The 18,518-nt window shown below is 64.0% G+C and overlaps 3 protein-coding genes across 5 annotated transcripts; 2 read left to right on the top strand and 1 right to left on the bottom strand.

The window, feature by feature from the left end:
• The first annotated feature begins 56 nt into the window (after positions 1-56).
• On the top strand, positions 57-6,773 carry NOX1 (NADPH oxidase 1). The gene is made up of 13 exons (XM_029997298.2): positions 57-1,120; positions 2,108-2,203; positions 3,352-3,462; positions 3,537-3,621; positions 3,703-3,848; positions 3,933-4,114; positions 4,340-4,478; positions 4,567-4,659; positions 4,830-5,065; positions 5,146-5,308; positions 5,436-5,582; positions 5,796-5,920; positions 6,119-6,773. The coding sequence occupies exons 1-13, from the start codon at positions 1,076-1,078 to the stop codon at positions 6,243-6,245; spliced, it is 1,695 nt and encodes a 564-aa protein (XP_029853158.1). The 5' UTR covers positions 57-1,075; the 3' UTR covers positions 6,246-6,773.
• A 492-nt stretch (positions 6,774-7,265) lies between these two features.
• CSTF2 (cleavage stimulation factor subunit 2) lies at positions 7,266-14,570 on the bottom strand. The gene is given in 15 exon segments (XM_029996892.2): positions 7,266-7,455; positions 7,587-7,712; positions 7,848-7,973; positions 8,418-8,715; positions 8,998-9,084; positions 9,086-9,151; positions 9,517-9,658; positions 11,640-11,702; positions 12,021-12,144; positions 12,273-12,428; positions 12,531-12,650; positions 12,774-12,910; positions 13,217-13,386; positions 14,173-14,251; positions 14,437-14,570. Coding segments are annotated over 14 exon segments (1,749 nt in total). The 5' UTR covers positions 14,495-14,570; the 3' UTR covers positions 7,266-7,455; positions 7,587-7,589.
• On the top strand, positions 14,563-18,505 carry TRMT12 (tRNA methyltransferase 12 homolog). 3 transcript variants are annotated; one of them, XM_029996888.1, is made up of 8 exons: positions 14,563-14,664; positions 15,413-15,484; positions 15,658-15,805; positions 15,886-16,075; positions 16,164-16,314; positions 16,392-16,501; positions 17,352-17,509; positions 17,583-18,505. In XM_029996888.1, exons 2-8 carry the CDS (start codon positions 15,414-15,416, stop codon positions 18,027-18,029), a joined length of 1,275 nt encoding a protein of 424 aa, XP_029852748.1. In that variant the 5' UTR covers positions 14,563-14,664; position 15,413; the 3' UTR covers positions 18,030-18,505. The 3 variants fall into 3 exon arrangements, with proteins under 3 accessions (XP_029852748.1, XP_029852749.1, XP_029852751.1); XM_029996889.2 differs by having other exon boundaries at positions 14,577-14,664; positions 15,339-15,484; XM_029996891.2 differs by having other exon boundaries at positions 14,587-14,664; positions 15,380-15,484.
• Positions 18,506-18,518: the final 13 nt, after the last annotated feature.

The following is an 18,518-nucleotide window of genomic DNA, read 5'->3' as shown; positions in this document are numbered from 1 at the left end:
GAAGGTGGGGACCGTCCCGCCGGGGCTGGCGTGGGCGCGGGCACCTGCTGCCCACGTAGCCCTCGCGCTCACGGGCATCGGGCTGGGGCTGAGCCAGCGGGAACTGGGGATGGGGGGGAAGCCCCGCGCTGGAGCGTGGCGGGACGGGGACTAGCCTCATCCTGCGCCTCTGTGAGCGTGGCCGTGGCTGCGGGCCAGGAGCAACCCGGCACGCCGGTAAGGAGCAATCCTGCCCAACCTGTTCCTCCAGGCTCGAGGCTCCGGCATTGGCTGCTGTTCCCAGCAGGAGCACTGGGCACCACGGAATTTGGGACCCTGCGGTGGAGGGCAGGCAGGAGAGGAAGGCTGGCTGGCACAGCGGTGGGAATGCTGACGGGACCTGGGCATCCTGGCCCCAAACCAGGAGCGTGACCCGCCCCCTCCCCAGCACCCATTTGCGGGGTCAGCTCAGTTTGGAGGGTGCTGGGTGCCAGGCTGAGGGTGCTCAGCGCCCCGGTGTGCCCACGGAGGTGCAGCACCTCTGGCGCTCAGTCTTAATTCACCCTCCCTGGAGTGGATCCCTGGGCTGGATCCTGGCACCGGCACAGCGCTGTGCCCCTGGGATGCTTCTCCTCCTTCGGTGGTTTTCTTGTAAAACAGGGGCAGCGACGGCTGGCAAGGGAGGCCAGGGAACAGGACAGACCCTCCGCGACTTCCTCCCACCAGGAAATTCCTACCTTAAAAAAAAAAAAGCCCATTTTTGTCCCTAAATATTGTAAAAAAACAAGAGGAGCAGCCCGACGCCCTGCAGCGCCCAGCCGTGGGGCCGCGGGGGACCCCTCAGTGGGGGCCCTGTACCTGGCCGGTGCGGGGGGCCGGTTTTGGGGCTGGCCGGCCGATGGGGTCAGCCCTGCCTTCCTGGAAGATGGCCTTTGAAACTGCCCGGCATTTCCTCAAAGGTTTCTCAGGGGAAAGTCCCCGGCGGTGCCGTTCCCGTGGCCGGGGCTGCCGCACCGCCTGCCGCCTCCATAAAACGTGGAGCAGGCAGGGGCAGGCAGCGGCAGGCACGGGCAGGCAGACGCGGCGACGTTGAACCATGGGCAACTGGCTGGTCAACCACTGGTTTTCGGCCGCAGTCCTCGTGAGTGTGTGGGGCTGGGGGGGCTGTCATCTGCTGGGATGGACTGGGGTGATGCGGGAGGTTATGGGGGGCATGGCCCCGGGGGGCTCACGGGGGAAATGGGGGCTGACGGGTTGTTCTGGGGCTGGGCTGCGGGGAAAGCCAAGCATCTCCTCCGCTCAGCCAACCTGCAAAGCCCCAGCGGCCAGGGGAGGGATGGGGTTTTAAGGAAAACACAACTCAAAGGAAAGGGGAATCCCGCTGCAAAAGTTAAAAATGCTGCTGCTTTGCCTGGCCGCTTTGGTCAGGAGCCTCCCATGTGTCTCTTCTCCCCCCGTGAGAGCCCGCACCGGGGTGAAAAGCCTGCACCGTAGGGATGATCTGCCGGCGCATGTAACGGGGCTTGCCCGGCTGGCACCCCGCCGGCTGCTTGGCACTGCTTGAAGAGCTGCAAATGCGTGGGAAAATGGGGGTTTGCAGAAAATTGGGTTATTTTAATTTTTTAAATTACTTAAAAAAAACAAAACAAACAAAACAAATGCAAGGCAAAGTGGTTTTGGGGGCTCTGCAAAAAATTGATGGCTGTGAGAGGGGCCGTTGTGGGGCGTAGCAGGGTTAGGCAGGGGACAGCAGTGCGGTGGGGCTGGGTGACCCAGTTCCCTGAGAAATTTCCCCCTCCCGGTCTTCCCCGCTCAGCCCCGACCACCCTCCGAACCTGCCCTCTCACCGTGCAGGCGTTGCCTGCACCCGCCTTTCCTCCTTCCTCATGCATGGGCGATGCACAGGGCCGTGGGTGACAAGACAGTTATTTTGCAAGACTCCCACACCTCTCCCCACCTTTGGCCCCATGTCCCGGCCCCGTGCGTGCAGCTGCAGCTCATAAGGAAGCAGGAGAGGTCCCGCTGTCCCGATGCCCTCCGGCTGCACCCGTACCCGAGTGCTGCGGGGTGAGGGGGGGGGGTCCCGAGCCGCCGGGGTCCCTCACGAGGCCGCGGCTTTCCCCCGCAGGCGGCCTGGCTGGGCATCAACATCTTCCTCTTCACGTACTACTTTCTGTTCTTTGACCGGGACGAGCGGTATTTCTACACCAGGGCCATCCTCGGGGTAAGGTGCCCCCCCCCCCCAGCACCCTGCCTGCCTGGGCACGTGTGCCCCTTGGAGCCCTCCTGCAGTGGGGTGCGGGCTGCAGCCCCTTCCTTGTCCTGTTCCCTTCCAGCCTGCCATTGCTCCGTCCCAGTCCCCAGCCCGGCATTGCTCCATGCTGGTCCCAGTCTTGTCCCAGCCCAGCACTGCACCATCCCAGCCCAGCATCACCCTCTCCCAGTCCCCAGCACAGCCCAGCATGACCCCCTCCCAGTCCCCAGCACAGCCCAGCATCACTCCTTCCCAGTACCTAGCCCAGCATCACCCCCTCCCAGTCCCCAGCGCAGCCCAGCATCGCTCCTTCCCAGTTCCTAGCCCAGCATCACCCCCTCCCAGTCCCCAGCACAGCCCAGCATCGCTCCTTCCCAGTTCCTAGCCCAGCATCACCTCCTCCTAGTCCCAAGCCCAGCCCAGCATCACCCTCTCCCAGTCCCCAGCACAGCCCAGCATCGCTCCTTCCCAGTACCTAGCCCAGCATCACCCCCTCCCAGTCCCCAGCACAGCCCAGCATCACCCCCTCCCAGTCCCCAGCGCAGCCCAGCATCGCTCCTTCCCAGTTCCTAGCCCAGCGTCACCCCCTCCCAGTCCCCAGCGCAGCCCAGCATCGCTCCTTCCCAGTACCTAGCCCAGCATCACCCTCTCCCAGTCCCCAGCGCAGCCCAGCATCGCTCCTTCCCAGTTCCTAGCCCAGCGTCACCCCCTCCCAGTCCCGAGCCCAGCCCAGCATCGCTCCTTCCCAGTACCTAGCCCAGCATCACCCTCTCCCAGTCCCCAGCGCAGCCCAGCATCACCCTCTCCCAGTCCCCAGTGCAGCCCAGCATCGCTCCTTCCCAGTTCCTAGCCCAGCATCACCCCCTCTCAGTCCCCAGCACAGCCCAGCATCGCTCCTTCCCAGTTCCTAGCCCAGCGTCACCCCCTCTCAGTCCCCAGCCCAGCCCAGCATCACGCTCTCCCAGTCCCCAGCGCAGCCCAGCATCGCTCCTTCCCAGTACCTAGCCCAGCATCACTCAGTCCCGGCTCAGCGTCGCTTGGCCCCATCCTGTCCCAGTCCCGGCACAGCACCTGGGGCATGGGACAGTGGGTGCTCACCCCCCTCCTCCTCTCCCCAGTCCGCCTTGGCGTGGGCACGAGCGTCGGCCAAATGCCTCAACTTCAACAGCATGCTGATCCTGCTGCCCGTCTGCCGCAACCTCCTCTCCTTCCTCCGCGGGACCTGCTCGGTGAGTGCCCCGCCGCGGCACGGCCACCGTCCCCGTCCCCGTCCCCGTCCCAACACCTCCTCCTCTCCCCGCAGTGCTGCAGGCGGACGCTGCGGAAGCAGCTGGACCACAACCTCGCCTTCCACAAGCTGGTGGCCTACGCGCTGGCCCTGCTCACAGGTACCGCCCAGCGCCGGACCGGGGCACGGTGGGGACGGGGGCGGGTGGCCAGGCGGGTGACAGCCTGTCCCCCCTGCCCAGCCGTGCACACCGTCGCCCACCTCTTCAACCTGGAGCGTTACAACGGCAGCCAGCAAGCCGCCGACGGCAGCCTCCCCGCCGTCCTCTCCAAGATGCACCTGCAGGGCGGCGGCAAGTGGCTGAACCCCATCCACTCCAACCAGACGGTGAGTGCCGGCCCCGGCGTCCAGCCCCCCCCCCCGCCGCCGCCCGTGCCCCGCTTCCCTAAGCCAGCCCGCCAAACCCTGCAGACCGTCGAGTACGTGGCCTTCACCACCATCCCGGGGCTGACGGGAGTCATCATCACGCTGGCGCTCATCCTCATGGTCACGTCCTCCACCGAGTTCATCCGCAGGAACTACTTCGAGGTCTTCTGGTACACGCACCACCTCTTCCTCATCTACTTCGCCGGCCTCGTCATCCACGGCATCGCGTAAGGCTCCCCGAAGGCGGGACAGCGAGGGGCAGCGGCCGCAGACCCCCGACGGGGCAGCCCTGCCTGCGCCGGGGGAGCGGTGCAGCCCCCGAGAGGGTCCAGCGGGGCTGTGAGCTCCCCATTCCCGGGGCCGGCTAGCCCAACCGGCCTCACGCGGCACGGCTCAGCCCCGGCCGGGGGCACGGGAGCCGGCCCCCGGGCTCATCCCTCACCTCCCCGCAGCGGACTGGTACGCGGGCAGACGGAGGAGAGCATGGAGGAGGTGCACCCTCGTCGCTGCGCCCAATATCTCACCCGCAAGGACGAGGACTGCAGCCACAACTGCTGCAAAGACCCCGAGTTCGGGAGCATCCCTGCCGAGGTAGGGCGGGGGGAGAAGCCCTTCCCTTGCGCTTGGGATGCTCCAGCCCTGACCCTCCCCAACCCTTTGCTCTCCACCATCCCCGCAGTCCTGGAAATGGGTTCTGGCTCCCCTCATCCTCTACGCCTTCGAGCGGATCCTCCGGGTCTGGCGTGCGCGGCAGAAGGTCGTTGTCACCAAGGTGGGTGGTGCGGGAGCCTGTGCCTACCCGCCAGCTCCTTTCCTCGCAGCCACCGCTGCCGCGGCTCCTTGCCGGGGTGGCCGTGGGGAGACGGGCAGGGGCCGCCGCCATCGCCCCTTGCCCGGGGACGGGAGCCAGGCTGGGTGCTGAGCCCCGTCCCTGCCCTGCAGGTGGTCATGCACCCTGCCCGAGTGCTGGAGCTGCAGATGCAGAAGAAGGGTTTCCGCATGGAGGTGGGACAGTACATCTTCGTCAACTGCCCCGCCATCTCCCTGCTGGAGTGGCATCCCTTCACCCTCACCTCGGCGCCCGAGGAGGACTTCTTCTCCATCCACATCAGGGCAGCCGGCGACTGGACGGAGCGTCTCATCGACACCTTTCAGCAGCAAAAGACGGAGATGCCCAGGTAGGCTGGGGAGCACCCCAACGGACCATCCCGGGGATGTGGGGAGGCCGTAGCTCTTACCCAGGCCCTCCCTCGGCCAGGATCGAGGTGGATGGCCCCTTTGGCACGGCCAGCGAAGACGTGTTCCAGTATGAGGTGGCCATGCTGGTGGGAGCGGGCATCGGTGTCACCCCCTTCGCCTCCATCCTGAAGTCCATCTGGTACAAGTTCCAGCAGGCTGACCAGACCCTCAAGACCAAGAAGGTATGGGCTGCCCTACAGGACCAGCCACGGGTTTTCCCATGCTGGGCTTCTCAGTCCTCGACATCGCATCCTTCCACCCCTCCTGCTCCGCTCCACCTTGGGCAACGCCTCTGTCCCTGCACCCCAGATCTACTTCTACTGGCTCTGCCGGGACACCGGAGCCTTCGCCTGGTTCAATGACCTGCTTGCCTCGCTGGAGCAGAAGATGGCTGAGTCGGGCAAGGCGGACTTTCTCACCTACCGGCTCTTCCTCACCGGCTGGGACACCAGCATCGTGAGTCGGCCACGGGCAGGCATGACTGCGAGGGGGGACACAGGGTGGCCGAGGCAGGCAGGAGGGGCAGGGCAAGCGTGTCAACGGCTTGCAGGCAGAAAGTCCGGGAGCCGTGTCTGGTGGCCATCGGCAACGGATGCTCCTCCGTGGTGAGGGAATGGAGGTGGGCTCACGGGTGGTGGCCGGGATCCTCACCGTCCCTGCTCTGTCCAGGCCAACAATGTGGCGCTCCGCTTCGACACCGCTACGGACACGGTGACGGGCCTCAGGCACAAAACCATCTTTGGGCGGCCCATGTGGAACAGCGAGTTTGCGGCGGTGGCTGCAGCCCACCCTAGGTGAGAGCTGGGCAGGGGGTTTGGGGTGCCGGAGCTGGGAGGCACCCCCTCCTCCCTGGCACCCAGCGCCAGGCTGGGCAGCGCTGGCTTTGGGAGGGGCACGCTCATCCCCCACAGGTTGCAGGGACCCCAAAAAGCTCTTAAATCACCTTTCCCTGAGCCGCCCGCCCGGCACTGACAGCCCCGTGCTGTGCACAGGTCAGTGGTCGGTGTGTTCCTCTGCGGGCCGGGGGCCTTGGCAAAGAGCCTGCAGAAGTCTTGCCACCAGCACTCCAGCCTGGACCCCAGGAAGGTCAAATTCTACTTCAACAAGGAGAACTTCTAAGTGGCAGTCAGGCTGGGACCCCAGCGAGCAGGGGACTCTGCCGGTCTCGCCTCACCGCCCATGCCAGAGCATGGCCAGGGATAAGCATCTGCCGAAGAGCGCACGCACCAAAGCCAGGCAAGACACGGCAAGGCACTCCTCCTCCACGAGAAACTCGCGGTTCAATCAAAGACTGCTGCCTTCTTGACCCGGTCTACAAAGGGTCCTCATGAAGGGAGCGGACCCGCAGCTCCGCACGGCCCCCCATCGAGAAACCAGAGGCACGTGCTGCGATGATGCTGCTGGAGCAGCGGGAAGCAGCGGGAGTGTCCAGCAGGCTGGGCAGAACCACAGGCTGGGGATGGGGACAGGAGAGGGGCATGCCGAGCAGGCACTGGGGGCCAAACGTGCCCCTCTGGGTTTAAACAGTCCTTTACACAAAAGCGTAAATTAAACGTGCTTTCCTTTGCAATAAAAACCTCCGTGGTGACCCAGTCCGTGCAGGTGTGAAGGGAGCCTACTCTTTGCCCCCTCACAGGGCTGCAACAAAAAGGCTGGTTCATAGCAAACCCTCTGGGGTGCAGTGTAAGGCACTCGCCCTCTGCGGGGGCTCGCTGCCACCACCCAGAGCCAGCCTGCACCGCCTGCCAGGCACACGCCAGCGCACTGGCCAACTTCTAATGCAGCTCATGCAAAGGCAACAAATTCTGCTCGAGCATATGTAGAGAAGAGGGGAAAACTACCCTCCCCGAGCAGGCCGGTGTGGTAAGCAATACAGCAATTGGATACGGAGCCCCTCCTGCCCGGTCGGCAGGGACAGAAAGCCGAGCTCCCTGTCCTGCCCTGCCCTTACACCCCTGTGAACAGCTGTGACCAGCACGGCACATAAAATCCCACGAGTAGATCTCGCCTTGGTGCTGGGGAGGTGGGAGGAAGGCGAGTGGTTTGGACTAGCCTGGAGCCAGGCCAGACTGTTCCCAGAACCCAACAGTCCCACTCCGGCCTCCACAAGAGACCAAACAAGGCAGTCGGAAACATGGCTTTACTCAAACCCTCCTCCCACTTTATTTTGAACGTCATAAAATATACACACAGAAAAAAGGATGAATGGGAGGGGAAACATTGGGGGGGGAGGAGAAACCTCTCCCAAAACGCAGCATCAGCTCAGACAGCAATGGGAAGCAGCTGCCACGGAGCATCGCCTCTATCCAGGCGGACGGCACCTCCAGGGCTAAGAGAAGGAAGGGAAAGAGAGTGAGCCCCAGCATAAAGAGGAAAAGCAGGGTAGAGCCCCATCCTGAGCAGCTCTCTGATTTACTGACAGGGAGCAGGCACAGGCCGAGGCTGGGTTGAAGACATCACCTGTCAGGGTGCTCCCGTGGACTTCTGGATTTGCTCCTTTAGAATAAGGATGCTCTGCCGTTGCTCCGGAGGCAGCATGGCAATCTGGTCCGCCGTCAGCTGCAGAACCTGCATGATCAGGGCTGCCTGTGGGGAGAGGGGGGAATCAGAGACGTGCGAGCAGCCACGGGTTACTAGTCAGGAAGGGGCTGTCCCCGCCACAGTAAGGCACGTAGGAAGTGCCACTCCTGCTGTCTCACCCTTCCCTTTTTGTCCTCTCACCTTCTCGTGATCCTGGGGGGTGACCTGGCTCTGTCCAGGGCTAAAGCCTCCAGGCTGACCAGCTCCTTGGACCCCTGCCCCAGGAATGCCTCCTCCCTGCATGCCTGCCCCTGCCATGTTAGGAACCTGCGGGCACGAGAGAGGGGGTAAGGACCACGGGGTCCCTGGACTCAGCCATACAAATACAGGAACGTAAAGCAGATGATCAGATGGATGCCCTCACAGACAGCCTGAAGACGCCCAAGCGTGAAGAGAGACAGGCTACCGTACGTTTTACGTGCTCTCCTCTGCCTCCAACTCCCGCACTCCTTCCTGCGCATCAGGAAGAGGTGGAGAGGGGCCTGAACCTCGTCCTGTGCCCAGCAGATGGGCAATGCCTGGGGAGATGCGACGCGTGCCCTGAACCCCTCAGAGAGCCACCGATCCAGGCCTTGTGCTTCCCAGAGGCGCTGCTCCGCAGGACACCCTCCCCTCTCTACGTGCTGCAGAACGCGATCACGCCTCCCACCCAGCCCCAACCTACAAGACACCGTCGGTGCCCAACCAGCTGAGCAGAGGCGTTGTGTGTACCTGGCGGGGCCCCTGCGGGCCACTGGCTCCCATGTTAAGTGGCCCAGGACCCTGTATCCCACCAGGCATAGGGCCACGTGGGTTGGGACCAGGCCCTCGAGGCTCCAGGCCCCGGGGCTCCATGACCCTGGCCTCCATGGCCCTGGCTTCCAGCACTCGCGGCTCCAGGACCCGTGGCTCCAGGCCTCGCGCCTCCAGAGCTCGCGCCTCCATCACCCGGGGCTCCAGCCCCCGTGGCTCCAATCCTCGTGGCTCCAGCCCTCGGGGATCTCTTCCGACTGCAGAGGAAAGACAAGGCGAGCTGTTGAAGGGAGCAGCGCCGCAGGGAGCGTGGGAGCGAGCCCGCTGCCTCCTTTGTCTGGGGGCTAGCAAATGCCTGGAAGGTGCAGGGCTGGGGGCAGAGGAGACATGCCTGGAGGAAGGAAGTCCCTTGCCCCGTGGGACTGTCCCTCCTTGCCCCGGAGTCAGTCGCTTCACTGCCCAAATCCCCCTTCTACGTCTCGCGTCGGGGCAGCGGGCTCCACTCTGACTTCTTGTCCGTATGCTTTAAGCCACCCATTATTTCATGCCCCCTCTCTCACCTCGAGCATCCATCAAGGGCCCCCGCGGCTCTCCCATCAGTGGTCGGGGTTCTCCCATGGGTCCCCCCCTCATCTCATGGGGGGGGGCCACGGCTGTCATGACCAGGCATATGGTGCATAGGGGCTCCCTGGTGGGGCGGCCCAAGGTAACCTCTGACGCAGAGAGACGAGGAGAGCAAAGCAGGAGGAGGAGAAAAAGCGAGAGAGTGTAAATCAGACGCTGGCTTGGCACGGTCTGGGCAGAGCGCTGGGATTGCCCCCGAAGCCGGCCGCAGGGGAGGAGGGTGAGGCTGGCACAGGGACGGGTGCTGTCGGCCCCATGCCGCAGGGCTGCTGCCATCACCCCGGGGATGCCCCGTCCCCGGGGAAACGGGCCGGCCCCCGCGGTCGGCAGCACACAGGCCTCCGACCAGGCAGCGGTGACTCCCGGAAGGCTGGTGCCATCCCTGTCCTCAGCGAGAGGTCACCCTTGGGCAGGGGACGGTGCCAAGGGCTCCTCTCCTTCCCTCTCCCCTCACCTGGGCTCCACTTCTCCAGTGACTGAGAGCAGGGTCCCTCCGCGAGGGTCATTCGGGGCATCTCCCAAAAGGCCTCGGGGCGGCGGGCCACTAGCAGGTAGAGGTCCACGCTGCATAGGGGCCCTCGGGTCTGGCATGGGCACTGCCAGGGAGACACACAAGAGCTCGTGAGGATCTGCATGACCAGCGCCGTGCTGAGACTGTCCCCCAGCGCTCTTGGGGCTAGGGTGCGGGGTGGCCTCGCTGCTCCCCGGCGCGCAGGCGGGTGAGCCGCGCTGACCGCTGGGGGGGCAGCCCCTCGCACGAGGCCACGGCGCGCCGAGGCCCCTTCCCTGGCTGCTGCTTTTATCCCTCTCTTTCCCTCTCTGGCTCTACCTCAGGCTCCTAATGGCACCAGGTGATCAAAACAAGCGTGGGTGCCCCCGTGGCAATCCCTACGAGCGCGGGCATCAACACCCTGCTGATGTGGGGCCAGGAGCAAAGTAAGACCTGGCAGCGAGGTGTCAAAGGGGGCTGGATCCTAGGCAAGGGCCCTCTCCAGGCAGGCTCTCCTTTTCCACTAGTGGCTCTCTGTGCACAGCACTAGCCTGCTCTCTCCTCTGGCCCCGGAGGAAATCCTGCCTCCTCCTCTTAATCCTGCCAGGCTACACGGAGTGATACACCAGTCCCCAGCCCTGAGCATAGTGGGGTAAAAGCTGCTCTCTGTACACTCCACAACAAGCTCCATGGGAGGAGGGAGCTGGCGAGTGCCGGGATACCTTGAACGCGTTCGATAGACGCAGGCCTGGCAGGTCCCACGGGCGAGAGCTGCAGGTTCCCTGGGCAAGCAGCAGGAAAAGAGGGAGAAGAGCAGACACGTAAATAGTGTATGCACACATGCACTCAGCCTTGGGGACAGTGCTGCCTGCAGGATCACTTCCGCTCCCTGAAGTCCCCCGGAAAACCTACAGAGAAGATGCTGCATGCTGCAGGTCTGGCTTTATCAACCTCTTCCATTAACGCCACCTCAGCCACCACAGGTGTGACAGCCAGCTTGGCACAGCCCTTCCCTCGCTCACTGTGTGAACGTGCAGGGCAGGAGGACATCCTGCCGAAACAATCGGCATTCTGCGGGGCCATGCTGCGCCCCTCAATGCACAGCCAGCCAGCTGCTGCTTCTGCCCCTGCCCACAGCTTCCCATGGCACTCCCCAGTGCCAGCTTTCTGTCTGCTCTCCAAAACCTTGCGGGTGCCAAGAACTACCAGGTTGCTCTCAGGAAGATGGTGCCCACCCCAAAGAAAATGAGAGTCAGCTACCCCTAAGTACCTAAGACCAGAGGATCTCAGAACAGGTTTGCCACGTTCTTGAAACAAGGCCCACGATACAAGTCAAGGCAATAGGGGTGTCAACTGCCTGCGTGCCTTATTACTGGGAGAACAGGAACGCCTTGGTTGCGCTAACCCCGGCGCATGGCTTGATGGGGCAGCCACACAACGTGTGAACCGTAAGGAATCCGGCTCCGGGGCTGGGCCGTACAGACCGTGCCTGCGGAGGGAAAGCCAAGCCATCACTCACCGGGAAATTCCCTGCCAAGCCTTGCACTCACTGTCACAAGCAAAAGCGAAAGCCCAGCTCCCTCTGCCGGGCACGGCGCAGGGAGCACTCGCAGAGGCGGGCAGACGCGGCGGCAGCACAAGCTGCTTCCCAGCACCCAGGCAGCAAAGGAGCAGGACAGGGACCAGAAAAGAGCAAGCTCTGCCTGCCCGCACAAGCACAGGGACAGACATGGGCTCACAGAGAGATGGAAAATACAGGCACGTCCCGCTCGGTGGGGCTCTGCGGGGACCGGCAGCTCTCCTGGCTTCCAGGGCTCATCTGCATAACACGGCGCAGAACAAGCTGGGAGCAAACCGGTGCATGGGTTGGGGCCCTGGAAGCAGGAGAGCTGCTACCACAGCCTTGCGCCTAAGCGAACAAACCCGGGTGCAGCCCAGCGCTGCAGGAGCTGCCCCGGATCCAGGGACGGCAAGGCTGCGGGTAGCTGGCAGGGGCTCTCGGCGCAGCACTGCTCAGCACCCGTGGCCTGGGCCCTCGCCGCAACGAGGCTCACGTGACACACAGCACTAACTCACATCCGTTTTACCTTGTCCACGCTCCAAGGGGACAGGCCCTCCACCTGGCATCCCCACCTGCGGCTGCATCCCACCTGAGAGGGAACAGGCAGAGATCAGATACCTCCTCCTTGGCCATCCCTACACAACTAACCGATTCCTTTAGCCCCAAATACCTCCCCCTCTCCCAGCTCCCGGGGGAGCATCTGGAGGTTTATTTTCTCGGTGTTGGTTCCCCACAGAGATAAGCCAGCTTTCTGGACCGCTGCTGGCGGCAGCCACAACCACAACACATGGTATGGGACTACGTGTGCTCTCACGGGGCCAAGCCCTCCGGTGAGGGGGAAGGTAAAGGGGGACTGTCCGTAGGACCCGTATGCCCAGGGCACCTCAGCCAAAACCCACGCACTCACCTCCTGGAGCCATGGGGCCGGGGCCTGGGCCCTGTACAGGGGCTGCCATCTGTCCTGGGGCCGGCACTCCTCCCTGCATGGGCGGCTGCATCAGAGGAGGAGCGCCGTTTACGTGCATCCCACCCTACCCAGGAGAGAAACCGGACCTCAGGGAAGCCCCGTCACTCGGGCACGCGCACCCCAGCTGGGAGAGCTGGAGCCGGGAATGCCCATCTCTCCCCCGCACAATACGTGTGTCGTATAGGCTCTTACTATGGGCTGCGGCTGGGACGAGGGGGTATTCTGCGGGTTCAGCTGGGCGTTTGGCCCTGGCCCAGGCCCCGGTCCCGGTCCAGGCCCTGGCCCTGGCACTGGCTGCTGGTTGCCTGGGATCAGAGGAGGAACGCTGGTCTGGCGATGCAGGATTTTCTAGGGACAGAACAAGGAGAAAGGAGTTCTCTTCCACCTGCCGTCTGTAACAGGCTGCCACCGATACCCTACCGACCCCAGATGAGGCAGGAAGGGACAAACCAGTGCGATCTCCGGGTCGACGATCCTCATGACGACCTGGGCCTGCAGCAGGGCGTAAGCCAGCTGGGGGTTCTGGAGCAGCATGTTCCTGGCTTCCTGGGGGCTGTTCTGGACACACAACTGAGAAGACACACGCAGATCAGAGCTCGGGCAAGGCGCGACAGGGCTGCGAGGGCACGGGCAGCGGTGGTAGAAGCTGTGCTCACGCAGCGAGCAGGGAGCACAGCCCTCCGCTTCACTTACCTTCATCTGCTTCATCAGCTCAAACATCTGCTCGGGTGGCAGGCTGGCTACTGCTCGGCTGATGGACTCAGGAGCATCTTCGGGATTGACAGGGTCCCCATAAGGTGACTCTATGATGGGTGCGCCTGTGCCCAAGCCTGCAACAGAGTTTGTGACCTCGTATGGCAATGTGGACTGGCCGTTTTTAACAGGCTCATTAGAAGGGAAGTACCATGCCGTTACAGGGAAGGGGGGGCGGTGAAAACGGGGAGATCATCTGGGAGAGAAAACAGAGCTGAGCCCATCCATCCCTCTGCAAAACTACTTGCTACATCGCTTGGAGCAGGTCAGCTCCACGAGGTCTCCACCTTCCCAGCCTCGCAGAAGAGGCACGCTTTGTAACACTGAAAAGGCCAGGCCCAGCATGACATCAGTGCACTCTCCACCATAAAATTCAAACTCACTTTTCAGCTCCTCCTTGTTCTTCTCGCTGGCCGCATTGTCGACGCGCAGGGCCCTCCCGCTGAACTCTCGTCCGTTCAGGTTCCGCATAGCACTGAGGGCCGTTTCCTGGTCTTGGTATTCACAGAAGCCATAGCCCTTCGGCTTTCCTGTCTCCCTGTCATACACCAGCCTGCACAGCGAGGAGGAGAGAACCACCACGGCTGAGGGCTGCGCAGGCATCGAGCAGCGCGCCGTGCCCACAGCTCCCCATCAGTCGGGAGGGAGCTTTTGGGGTACACCGCACAGGAGCGCTGGGGAGCAGAGTGAAGGCACCAGAGTCAGATCAAGGTGCACAACAGTCGGCCCTAAGCCAGAGCCAAAAGACCTCCTGGATGCAGGCCGATGGGTGTTCCCAAAACTCCAGTATGCAGGAAGGCCACCAGCGCAAGCGCTGTGCTTTCCATGACCCCACAAAGGCAGCTCTTGTGGGCACAGGACTGGACTGGCTGCTCCTGGAGCTCCCAAACCCTTAACTGGGAGCTCTCTGAAGCCTGGTGCCAAGCCAGGAAAACATCCCTGCAGAGCTGCTGGGATGGGAGTGCTCTACACTTCCATCTCTTTGCATAGAGCCTGATCGCGACCTGAGGGCTTATCTGCCCCAGCCCCATGCCACAGCAGGGCAGCTGCCTCCAGCCCGGAGCAGCGTGCCCACATTCAGGCTGTTGCGCTCGGGCCGTTACGCTCTGCATCTCCAGGCGACCTCGGCACAGGATCTCCGTGCCTGCACCCCAAGCACGGCTGCCACAGCCTCCCAAACCGCCCAGAAGCCGCACCGCCGTGCACTGCTTTGTTCCTGCCCGTCGGAAGACTGGCTCCGCGCAGCATGCCCCTCCACAGCCCCCGGCCACCCGCGGGGCTCGGTTTGCCCACGCTGCCTTCAGGAACCGAGGAGGGGGAGACCGGCAGGCATTCTCACCTAAAGCTGACCACAGGCCCAACCTCTGAGAAAATGTCCTTCAGCTGCTCCTCTGTGGCTTCGTACGGGATATTCCCCACTGTGGAAAAGAGACGGTGGCCGCCGGTGAGCGTGGAGGCCGAGGGCTGCGCGGGTACCGGCCCCCAACGGCGGGAAGGACTCGGCCGGCCCCCCCTCGCCTTCATCCTCATCCTCACCCTCACCCTCACCCCCGTCCCTGTCCCTGTCCCTGTCCCTGTCCCCGCCCGCCCCCGTGCCGCTCACCGAAGACGGAGCGCAGGGAGCGGTCCACGGCGGGGTCCCGCACCGACAGCCCCGCCATCCCGCCGCCCGGGCCTCGCCGCCGCTTCCGGTCCCACGCCCCACGCCATCCCCCCCACTTCCGCTTCCGGCCGCTCCCCCAACAAACATGGAGGCGGCGCGGCGCAGCGGGGAAAGCGCTCCGACGGGAAACACGGGGCCACGCCGCTGACCCCCTGCGCGCCGCGCTCGGTAGGAGCGGGGAGCGGGGCGGTGGGCGGCCGGGACACCCGGCCCGGGGCTGCTGGGTCCTTGGGGAGCCCTTCCCGGGGCAGCCCCGCGGCCTCAGGAGTGCAGTCCCGGGCACCGGCCCTGAGGCACAGTCCCCCGGGCACCCCGCTCCCAGGGCACCCCATCCCCTGAGGCACCCTATGCCCCGACACACCAACCCTTATCCCTGGAGCACCCCACTCCCAGGGCACCCCATCCCCTGGGGTACCCCATCCCCCGGGCACCCCACTCCCAGGGCACCGCATCCCCAGGGGACCCCACTCCCAGGGCACCCCATCCCCTGACACCCCGGGCACCCCATTCCCAGGGGTACCCCATCCCCTGGGCACCCCACTCCCAGGGCACCCCATCCCCTGACACCCCGGGCACCCCATTCGCAGGGGTACCCCATCACCGGGCACCCCATTTCATGGAGCACCCCATTCCCCCACCCCAGAGTACCCCATCCCATGGGACACCCCCCCCCCCCAGGGTATCCCACCTCCCAGGGCACCCCATCCCCGGTCACCCCGTGGCAGCACCACCAGGGCAGCCAGCCCCCTGCCCCGGGGTGCAGCGGGGGCTCCGATGCCCCCAGCATGGCGGTGCCAGGGACCCCCACCAGCCCCCGCTCCCTCCTGTCCCTTGCGAGCCAGACACCCCGTGCCCGCCTGGCAGGCGGCCGTATCCCTGCCAGCCGGTGACATCCCTCCGTCCTGGGACTTGGCAGGATGGAGGCCAGGGATGTCCCCATCCCCGTCCCTGCGCTGGCTGCGGAGCCGCGATTCGCCCAGCGCCTCAGGTAAGCCTGCAAGGGGGAACGGGAGCCCTGCGGCTGCTCTGGCAGGGCGCAGGCAGGGCTGGCGGGGAGGAGAGCTCGGAGGGCCAGCCTCACACCCCGGGACGGGGGTCTCTTCCCTGTGGTGGGGTGGGCTGCGGGGCTGGGGAGGGCCTGACTGTGCCTTGGCCTTGCAGGGAGCATTTGGAAGAGGAGCAGCTCCTGGACGGGCGCTACCGGCTGCAGGAGGTGCCGGGGGGCCGCGTGGCCCTGCCCGTGGTTGAGGAGAAGCTCTCCCAGCTGCGGCTGCCCCAGGAGATACCCTGTGGACTGGTCCAGATCCAGGTTGGGAGAGACCCCCCCCTCCCTGAGTCCCGCCATGGGGCGGTGGGGTCTCAGCCCCACGTGCCACATCCCTCCCGCAGGACCCCGTCCCCTCCAGGGCAGCCCGCCGGCAGACGCCTGCCCAGAAGCTGCGGGATGAGCTGCGGCGGCTGCTGGGCAAGAGCTGGTCGGAGGAGCTGGAGCGTGATGTGCCCCGTGCCTGGCAGCGGCATGGGGATCTGGTCCTGCTAAGCGAGGATTGCTTCAGGGCTGCGCCGTGGGAGAAGCTGGGTAAGGGGGAGCAGGGTCTGCCTGCCCAGATCCTGCCCGCAGAGCTGTCCTGGCTTTTCCCAAAGCTCCGAGGATGGGTGCGTTGCAGGTCCGGCGCTCTGGGAGACGGTCGCCTCAGCTCTGGGTGCCCGTCGGCTGGCCAGGCGAGGACGGGTGTTGCCGGATGGGATGCGGTCCCCCAGTGTCACCCTGCTGCTGGGCCAGGATGGCTGGGTGGAGCACGTGGACAACGGGATCAGGTAGGCAGGAGCCACGGTGCAGGACGCAGCCGGTGCGGGGAAGGGGCTGCCCTCATTGGGCCGGTGATATCTCCCAGGTACACGTTCGATGTGACCAAGTGCATGTTCTCACCGGGCAACATCACAGAGAAGCTGCGCGTGGCCTCGCTGCCCTGCTCCGGGGAGGTCCTGGTGGATCTCTACGCAGGTAACGGGGATGGCGAAGGGATTTGGCAGGGCAGGCTTGCGGAGGCAGGCAGGCAGGCTGAGAGCAGTGATGCAGGTACCGATGGCATCCGGGTGGATGTGAAACATGGTTTCCAGCCTGGACTGGAAAAATACCCAGGCTTAGAGCTCCTGCCCTGTCTGTGAGCCCTCAGCTAACGTGGCACTGCTGTTCCTCCTGTGTCCTTGTTGCCTTTGGACACTTAGGATGACCTTGCACTCAGGCTCTGCAGAGCACTGCTCTGTATCTAGTGCTGGTCACGGGAATCATTGGGATCCAGGAGAAAGATTTGTCCTCAAGATTGTTTCTAAAAAGCTCCCGTAGATGTCCTGAGCCTGTACTGATGCACTTTCGTGACAGGCTGGCGCTAACTGAGATGTCCTGTGCTGTGAGATGACTGGGGAGATCACATCAGGCATTTGCATGTCAAGAGAGCTGCTGTTTTGTACTTAGGGAAGTTAATGCTTTCAATACATGCCACACAGAAAGGCAGTGGCACTCACAGAACTGCTCTGGATTAATTAAAATTAATGGTAGTCTGAGCACTTCTGCACTGAGCGGAAGCAGGGCAAGGCAGGTCTTGAGCTAATGAACAAAGACTGAAGATAAAATAAGCTCCTCTGTAAACATTTTTTCAGACAGATTTTGCTTTTGCAGAGGAGGGAGGGTTGAATTTCCATTTTCCCAGCATCTGGGCTTGTTCCAACCCGGAGCAAAGCAGATTCAGAGAGCTGGGGTGGCAATCCGCATCCCACCCTGCCTCTGGGGAGGAGCGTGGACCCCCCGGCGGTCCCAGGACCCTGCCCTCAGCACTGCCACCTCCTGCCCCCAGGCATCGGCTATTTCACGCTGCCGTACCTGGTTCACGCAGCGGCTGCCTTTGCCCACGCCTGCGAGTGGAACGGCCATGCCGTGGAGGCCCTGCGCAGGAACCTGGCACTGAACGGCGTGCAGGACCGCTGCCGCATCCACCACGGGGACAGCCGGCAGGTGAGTGGTGCCGCCCGGCCGCGGACCCCCCCATCCCCGCGTGGCATCCCCCTTATCTCCCCTCTCCTTCCAGCTGGAGCTGCGGGACGTAGCGGACCGGGTGAACCTGGGGCTGATTCCCAGCTCGGAGGAAGGCTGGCCGGTGGCCTGCCGTGTCCTGAAGAAGGGCACGGGTGGGGTTCTCCACATCCACCACAACGTGGAGACTGTCCCCTCACCGGCCCCTCCGCAGACCCCGGTCCTGCAGGCTGAGCGGGGGTCTCTGGAGGGAGCCGGCTCTGATGGAGAGGCGCAGCGCCCAGCGGAGGATGGTGGGAAGGAGACGCTGGGGGCCAGGATCAGACCTGAGTGGCAGAGGTGGGCTGAAGCCACGGCGGCACGGATCCAGGGGCTGCTGGTAGAGCTGCACGGGCAGCCGTGGCGCACCAGCATCCTGCACATCGAGGCAGTGAAGTCCTACGCGCCCCACGTGCATCACCTCGTGCTGGACCTCGAGTGCCGGCCGATGCTGCCCACCTAGCTGGCCACAGGCCCCAGGATGGCTCCAGCTCGCACGAAACGCTGATGTTGGAGCATCGGTGGCCAGGAGATGCTACGGTTGCCTGCTGCCAGCCTGGATGCGCTTTACGTCCCCTCGTTCCCAGGTGGCATCGCTGCCCAGCAGTGCCTCCCCGTCCCCAGGGCATGGCAGGATGTGCTCCCATGGGAGATCTCTCCAGAACCTGTATCCCAGCCTAGGATGAGGTGAGCTGGGGCTGAGAGCACCCAGAGTCCTGCCCCGATCTTGGAAATGTGGTGGCACTTTCAGCCCCATTTTCACACAGGAGAGCGAGCCACGGGGCTGAATAAACCTCAGATTCCTGCCGGGCTTCGTTTCAGCGAGTCAGGGGCAGGCTTTGTGCTTGTATTTACCAGCGTGCTTTTTTATTGTACCGGAAACAGATCTGTTCATCTCGGTTTCTTCTCACCTTTTTGCAGAAATAAGGATGTTTCCCACCTCTCTGGTTGG

Source organism: Aquila chrysaetos, chromosome 21 (genome assembly GCF_900496995.4).
Source record: "Aquila chrysaetos chrysaetos chromosome 21, bAquChr1.4, whole genome shotgun sequence".
Classification (NCBI taxonomy): domain Eukaryota; kingdom Metazoa; phylum Chordata; class Aves; order Accipitriformes; family Accipitridae; genus Aquila; species Aquila chrysaetos.
Note: the sequence above shows the minus strand (reverse complement) of the source record. Positions and strands in the feature narration are given on the sequence as shown.

Bases quoted from the DNA above. Each gene is read 5' to 3' on its own strand.
- NOX1 (XM_029997298.2), top strand. From the start codon at position 1,076: ATGGGCAACTGGCTGGTCAACCACTGGTTTTCGGCCGCAGTCCTC. The intron at 3,463-3,536 runs GTGAGTGCCCCG...CTCTCCCCGCAG, and splicing joins TCCTCCGCGGGACCTGCTCG to TGCTGCAGGCGGACGCTGCG. The intron at 4,479-4,566 runs GTAGGGCGGGGG...CCATCCCCGCAG, and splicing joins TCGGGAGCATCCCTGCCGAG to TCCTGGAAATGGGTTCTGGC.
- TRMT12 (XM_029996888.1), top strand. From the start codon at position 15,414: ATGGAGGCCAGGGATGTCCCCATCCCCGTCCCTGCGCTGGCTGCGGAG. The intron at 15,485-15,657 runs GTAAGCCTGCAA...TTGGCCTTGCAG, and splicing joins CGATTCGCCCAGCGCCTCAG to GGAGCATTTGGAAGAGGAGC. The intron at 16,076-16,163 runs GTAAGGGGGAGC...GGTGCGTTGCAG, and splicing joins TGCGCCGTGGGAGAAGCTGG to GTCCGGCGCTCTGGGAGACG.